This window comes from Mastacembelus armatus, chromosome 3 (assembly GCF_900324485.2).
Source record: "Mastacembelus armatus chromosome 3, fMasArm1.2, whole genome shotgun sequence".
Classification (NCBI taxonomy): Eukaryota; Metazoa; Chordata; class Actinopteri; order Synbranchiformes; family Mastacembelidae; genus Mastacembelus; species Mastacembelus armatus.
Window position 1 is genome coordinate 22,938,308 of NC_046635.1, and position 8,056 is coordinate 22,946,363.

Here is an 8,056-nt window from a genome sequence, read left to right on the forward strand (position 1 = left end):
TTTTATGCGTATTATTTCCTTTCATCACATAGCTCTGCTGACAAACAGCATTGCGACTTTTACACTTCTTACAACCAAATGATTACTCATAGTTGGACAATTCTGTTGCTAATTTTAACCTAAAGTATTTAAACATCCACAAAAAGATGGAGGCTCAATGGATCAGCACCACCAACATTTGGAGAGATAAAGGATCACTGAAGGGGCACTCCAACGATACACACAATGAGCAGTTTAATAGTTACGGTTAGTCCTACTCTAGCTGTAGAAACATTTCATAGGATTGCAAACTGGAGTTGTGTAGTTTTCAAATGTGGCTCTAATGGACTTTGCATCATGGGAAATGTAGGCTCCTGTGTTTACCTGAACCTGATCAAATCGTTTCAGTCCTGTGCAAACCACCTGATCCTGAGCTTGACCCGTAGCAGGAAGAAAAACTGCTGTGAGCCCCTCAACTTTATGGAAACACAATACTACTGTAAATCTCTCTCACTCAAAACACAAAATGCTGGAAAAACCATCAGCAGCAGTGAACCTCAACTCAGGTTTAACAAGTGGTTTTTAAATCTGACCATGATTTAGAGCAGTGTTTGCTTTTTGCCCACCATCACCTGGCATGCCAGGTAGTACAAACCACTCCCAGACAGTTGGAACAGAGAGCAGCATAGCTCGCATGTCCCGGAGCAAAAGGATGCTGCAAATGTGGCTGTGCTGTGGAGGAGGCTCTAATTGGCTAGAGGTGCCCATGGTGTTGGCTCAGCTTCATTGCTTTAATCATGACATGAGCATTATGTTGCCAGGAAAACCTTGGATGTCATCTTGACCCTTTTGCTTGCTTTGTTACTTATTTCTCAGAGTGCTGCCAATTAAATATAGCCCCCCAAAAGTGCGTCAAATATCCGTACAGTAATGCAACCCAGAAAGAGTGGTTACTTAGAGGGAAAACTTCACCCCCTCCCATTCTCCTCTCCCTAACCACAGCACACGCACTGTGGCTTTAATTGGTCTCCATTTTGCTGCAGCTCCAACAACACTACTTATGCCCTTTCCCCTTCCAGGCTCTCCCTCTCAATCTCTCTCAGTTGATACTGTTAACAGGACAGTTGTCAAATCAACTGACACCCACATTACTCATAAAGAGGGGTCTCTATGTTCTAGACCTGAAGGAACTGGGTCCCCTTGACTCCAGCACCGATTGCACTGAATAATAGAGAGCAGGTCAGCCATTCACTGTGGCTCGATGGCTATCATGAATGGAACATTGTACCTATGAGAGACAAGAGCCCCCTAAATCCCCCGGTCACTCCCACTTTGGAGCGGTGAAGAGAGAGTCGGGGTCAGGGGAGTTGAAAAAAAGACAATTTAGAAAATGGGCTCCAGCACAGAGCTGCCTCTGTAACCCCCTGTTCCCTCCACACACTCAACTCCCCAAGGCTGCTCTGCTCATGTTTGTTTTGATTTTGCTCCCAGAATTGGGGTGGGGAGGTTTCGGGGGTGGAGGGGTCTGAAGGGGGCAGGGTGATTATGTTGGAGGACTTGAAGATGCGTGGCAATGTTTAAGACAGACTGGACCAAAAACAATCCGGCTGAAGTGGCGGGAGTCATGCTGTACACTGTAGCTACAGGCCACTTTGTTTCTCTAGCTCCCTGTTTTTTTACGACACAATAGACAGTTGGAAGTGCTCGGGGATTCCTGTGGTTAACGGAAAATCAGGAGAAGCTGTGTACAAGTTCTCCAGGGTCGGAGATCCTGTTGAAATTCGCCACCTGTTAACTCAAGTAACAAACGTTCAATTACTCAACCAACTTTGTCACGCAAGGCTCAGAACAATCCCAACAAATATGGGTCATAAAGACATATATTTTTATCAAAGGATGGCAGCACAAGTTGACAGAACAGAAATACAGAACCCAGTAGCTCTGACCTGATGATTATCCTTCTGTTAAATTATTAAATGTGCACATTAGACAAGAAATTTCAAGGTGGATTTAACTAATTCTGTTCCTTCTGCTTTAAAAAAAAACCTTATCTCTGTGGATTTTATAGCATTTTTATACCTTTGGACATAATTAACGTTACATTTTTAAAACAGGTGTACACCTCAGACCTAGCAACAATGCTAAATGATCCTTTATATAGTTGGTTAATGACTCACAAATACCATAGTAAGTATGGAACAAGCATCAAATGGTTTCTTGCTCTGAAACATTTGAGTTTTATTCGTTAACTAAGTATGTGAAGACACTGAAGGTGAATCTGAGTGAATATAGTGAACTCCTTTTACCAAACCAGCTGGATGAGCTGAATCATGTTTTCCATGGCCAGCTTCTTCCCTGGCTTCCCTCTCTAAAAATCATGATGTTTAAATTACAGCTCGAGCTCAAAATGTAAGTCGAATCCTGACTCGCCTTTTTTGCTCTAATGAGGATTTATTGTACAACCACTAGATACTTAAAATTCCTCACCAGGTTTCAGTTACACTGACCTAATCCCTTAAACACTAGACTGAAACACAGCGACATGCGGTTCTTACTGTGGGGCCACTTGGCCGGAGGACGGAAAGATGAAAACCAGTAAATAAAAGTGCATGTCTCTTCCAAAAGATAAATGATAATAACTTTGCGATATGAAGTCTTGGCATATGTAGATTTCGAGACTGTAGCCACTTCTCAGTGGCTTTTTATTCCCAAAGTGCCAAATATACCTCATATTCATAGAGGGTTCCTCTGAACCAATGACTACTGGATTATGTACCAAAAATGTAGGACTGAGACTCGTCAGCATGATATGGATTAAATATCAAGCTTAATTGTGCCTTAGAGACTCATCAGACACACACACTGGGTCACCAAACTTTCTTTCTTGATCTAGACAAATCACATTATTACACAGCTTTAGCTCATAAGCACTTTATTATAAAACTCACCCACATGGAAGACACTGCTCTGAGGTGTTTACTGCACATGGTGAGATGAAAAATTGGAAACACTAAATCACATCAGGTTTTGCGGGAAACATCTGAGCTACATCTGCAGGTTTATATCGTATTAAATCCATTTAGGTGACAGTTGCCAGACACTGGCATATTTTACTTCATATAATTGTAAAATATATACACATTCTTCATATTCTAACTTCATAACTTAACATTTATCAACATTGCTCTAGACGTCAGAACAAAACAAAAATATTAGTTTTAACACAATTTCAAGTGGCAGAGATATTAATACGCGGCTTTATTACAAGTGACGAATACTAACACAAATGTTTACTTTCCCTTTTAACTAAACAGCTTAACAAAGGTTGTGCTTAACAAAGTGACACTGCTGCTGGTTTGAATCAACATTAGTCCTGCTAGCTGCTCATTAGCCGCACAGAACATCTACTCATGAAATCCGTCCAATGAAAATACTCGATCGCAAACTCACTAAATAAATCCTTCAACCTATAGTTTTCAGAAGAGAAGAATCTTACTATGGATCTGAGATCTGAACTCAATGTCTGTGGTTTTCTTGAATTTGTGCATGTTATTTAGAAACCACTTAGTGACAACCACTCTGTTCGTGGCCTAAGATGTTCAAACTCTCATAAGAAAACAGCATAATTAACATACATGTTTGAGCATTCATAACAGACTACTTCTCAGACGTCAGTATGCTGCAGTTGTGGTTCTGGTTGGCACGCTGTTGTTAACACTGCCACGTTTACCGATTGTCGTGTTGTGATTTTAGTCCTGGAGATCCAATAAGGCAGAGCACGGCAGCTGATGTTTCTTAATATCCAACAAAAATGCACTTCCTTTCTTCAGTGAGTTTATGAAAACTCACTGCAACAATCTGCTTCACACAGTTTGTTTAAAATTCTATTCACCCATACGTAACAAAAACAAACACATCAGACCTGGTTTTCCTCTTGTCACATGCAGTGACAGTGAAACGCTGACCCATCCACACCAGACTTTAATGGTTTGCTGCTTCAGCAATAACAAAGCCAGGGGTGTTTTAAAGGCGGCAGTAGAGAGGAGGAAGGGAGGGGTGGGGGTGGGGGGGTTTCAGGAAAAGTTCAATAAAACAATCTCCAGTGAGGGAGGGGCCCTAAACAGCGTGCTAAAAAGGCACTTCAGTTAATTTAAGTACTTGATCCTACACCCTTGCATGTCCTCTGACTGTTCCCACAAATATTTGAAGTGTGGTTGCTGCAACAATGCAGAGGCCCCCTGAAATGGAGAGCAGAGCAAACAGAGACTGGATGGGTCCAGTGTTTGTGTAAGGTCTTAATAATAAAGCCACACTCCACACCACCACTGAAACCAGACCAAACAAACAGCAGCTCTTTCAAGGCACACAGAAATGGCAACCCCCCCCCCCCCAAAGTGTGATGTCAAAATGTGAACCGCACATCAAAAGAGCAGCTTTCCTGAGTGAGATGTGCATTAAGATGAATTCCTATGCAAACTGAAGTCACTACTGTGTCACCATGCAACTAAACTGTGATGTAAGAGAAGCCCTTAGGGGAGAAACAATCACTGTTCATATCCAGCAGTAATGTGCCAGCAAGATGATGCTGATGTGTCTCTGAGCATGTCAGTCCATAAAGCCCTCTAAAATCCAGGTGTAACTTCCACACTTCTAGTCACTTGCCCCAAATGTCACAGCGTCATTCAGAAATCCAACAAATGTCTCAAGTCCCCAACTCCTCAGTACAATATTCGCACCAGAGGAAGAAAGAGAAGTGCCATGCAGTTGGATAACCTCTGGGAAGCAGAGGAATGGTCGTCATACACGTCCTCTCTGTCATTTTTGGGGTCATAGTCTTCATCCTCATATGTGTCATCCACATCAGGCTGGTCTGAAATAACACTGTGGTCTCCTATGGAGCAGAGTTTGCTCATGTTTTCCTTGACCACCTCGCAGAAAGGCCTCTCCACCCCATCACACACACAGCGGTTGAGCAGCATGCCATTTGGGATGAACAGCATCTGCTGAATTGTGGCTTTACACTTTGAGGAGCACTTCCTGCCATTGAACAGCTGTCCGCAGTATGACAGGTAGGCCGTGAGGGAGGTGTGGCAGCTGCTGTCTTCCTCGCAGCGCTGTCGGGCCTCCATGCACCCTATCCCCCCGGCATCGCTCGGATATCTGCGGGGGAGGCACGGCTCTATGGCTCTCTTGGCGCTGAGACACTCCATGTCCTCGGCGCAGTCGCAGGTCTCCAGGTCTGGCCCGCTGCGGGTGTGATTTAGCCTGATCAGCGCGTTGATGCAGTGGCTCGGACACTGTCGCCTCGTCCCTCTGATGTTGCCCTCGCAAGCTGCCAAGTATTGATTGTAGGCAAGATCACAGTCCGGTTCGTTGTGGCACCGAAGGAGCGCCTGCCAGCAGATTAGCTGGGCATCTACGGCCACCAGCACCCATGGGAGAAGCGCCAGGGCGCTGCACCAACATTTCATGCTTGGATGGAGTTCAAGTCGTGCACTTTCTCCACCAGCACGTTACACTCAGGACAGTTTACACATAGAACCTCACAGACTGCGCTTTACACACACACGCGCGCGCGCGCTATTATTCCATAAATGGACATTAAAACCAAACTGATTATTACTGAACCGGCGAATTGTTATAAATTATCCACCAACTCGCTCGTTAACTTTGCCTCCTCCCGCTCTGCAGTGCTGGAAGTCTGGTTTGGATTCAGGGAAACCGCCACGCGTGGCTGCAAAAAAGAGAAACAGCGCAGCAACAGAGTCATTCCGGGAAGCATGTCCGGTCAAAAGTGGAAAATCAAACTCCAAAGCGCGGTCTGTGCCTGCTCCACGCCTCCGGTGCTCACATGAACTGGACCCTGCGACGCACCGTTAATGCTATCCAAAGTTAACGCGTACTGTAACCACAGTTATCGTCCACAATTCAACTGTTACTCTTAAACTCATCTTTCTTGCCATTGCTAGATTCGACTCCTGTTCCCAGCTCTGCCACTTTTTTAACACCAGTCCACGTATTACGATGTTTTGTTTTTTTTTTAAGCTGGAAGAGGCTTCGATCTGTCGCGTTTCGTCCCGCTATGTGCGTCTTTGTCCCACGTCTCGCTGTTACGCTTCACGGTCCGCAGAGCATTTGCCCACATCACCCCTCCTTCTGCCGAAAAAAAAGAAAAGTCCCCCCCCCCTGCCCTCCCTCTCTCTCTCTCACACACACACGCACTTTTACAATCCTGGCCAGTGATTGGTCGTCATTGAGGAGTTGTGGGACTCATTTCCAGGCCTACAGAGGCACAGCTCTGCGCGCAAATCCTCTCAGTACATGACGAGACGGACTGGAGGAAAATGTTTATAATTTTCCCTGCATGAATCTGTGTGGTCCTCATTTCTCTTGTAACAAAACTCAAGCGACGCGTTTTTTTTTTAAAAGAGGGGGGCGGGGGACAAGAAAGTCGCATCTGCAACTTCACTGCTCCAACTTTAAGTTCGGAAAAACAAAGATGTTCCTTTTTTCAGCCTTCATCGCCGAGGAGAGGGGGGGGGGGTCACTTAAAGGTTCGCGCTAATTGTCTTGTCGCTCTTTCCTCGTCTCCCTGTGCTGCCCTGCCTCTCATTCTGCTGAGTTTTTAAGCTACGATTGCCTAAAGAGAATGGGAGAGAATAGTATTTTCTGGCTCGTTTCACACTAATTGTGTCAGATTGGCCATGCAGTGGCCCAGTGTCTTTCCAGGCTGAAGATTGTTCACGCACTGCGGCCTGTCAATAGAGAGGGGTTGCAGCATCAATATATTTTACAGCTATCCCCTTTCACACCACACTTGAAAACTACCAATAGCTCAGGCTTTTCTGCCATTGAAATGGTAACTAACTTGATCCTTTTGGCAAAGTACATTCAGGTCTGCACTGGGAGGCCGTGCCAGTTTTGCACAAGCTTCATAAAACCAGATGGATGCCCAACCTGATATCTATTCAATGCTACAATATGGCACAGAGCTGCTTCTAAAAGGCAGAGTCCTTTGTCTTAAACGCCCATAGAGTCAGCAGAAGAAGCACAGGATGCATGTATTTATATTTAGATCATTTTAGAGCAGGCGGACAAAATAATAGAAATTCCAAATATACACACATCAGTCTGATAAACCACCACAAATGACTTATAGAATCACCATTTAGAATCAAATTGCCTTGCAGTCTCAGTATTGTGTCACACAGTAGTGCTTTCTATAGCTTTACTATTACTTTGTCCATCTATATGCACCTATATACATATATCCACACTAACATGCATAAGTGTTGGTCTTTGAGGAGACACCGGTACATATTATGTGACTTATTCTGTTGTTGCACTGTTGCCAAAAATTCTAACATTTCCTCCAAAAACATGAAATTCTAGAATATATTAGCATCTCTGACCTGCCAATCAATAATCAATAAGTCTCCCAGCTGGATAATTCTGTAGTGTATTTTTTTTTTTTTTTTGTCTCCACCTAGTGGTCAAACTGCTGCAGATGGAAACTGGTGAAACAGTAGGAGGCTGTTTTGTGTGGAAAAAAAAAAAAAAAAAAATCACACAAAACAGAAAGAAAGAACATTATTCTAAAAATCAATTTATTGCAGTTAAAACTCAGAAATCACTCAAATACTTTAAGAGACAGAATGACTGAGATATAGAGAAACAAAAGAACAACCAAAGAACAAGAAGAAACTTTGTGTCATGGCAGCCATGCCCTGAAAAACACCCCCCCCCCACCCCTCCACAAACACAATTGATGACAGCACAAAAATTACATTTGTAAGTTATAATTATTATTGTTATTATTATTATTGAGTTATTATTTCAAGTCGCACATATACAAAGAAGATAGTTTGCTTTATGGCTTCTCTTCCAACCACTAATATTATTACTGCCAAGCAATGTAGATTCCAGTATGTCTATTACAAAAGGACTTATTGCAAATTTTCCTCAGATTTATTTTATGGTAATGGTACAAATATATGTTCATCTACCACATGACAACAACCATCGCAATCATTCAATTCAGCCTACAGCAAGGCTTTTATAACTTGTTTTAAAGAAA

At 43.4% G+C, this 8,056-nt stretch overlaps 1 protein-coding gene across 1 annotated transcript; it reads right to left on the reverse strand.

The window, feature by feature from the left end:
- Positions 1–2,839: 2,839 nt before the first annotated feature.
- Positions 2,840–6,095, reverse strand: LOC113122408 (growth arrest-specific protein 1). Its single transcript, XM_026293732.1, has one exon. It carries the CDS (start codon positions 5,448–5,450, stop codon positions 4,698–4,700), a length of 753 nt encoding a protein of 250 aa, XP_026149517.1. The 5' UTR covers positions 5,451–6,095; the 3' UTR covers positions 2,840–4,697.
- Positions 6,096–8,056: the final 1,961 nt, after the last annotated feature.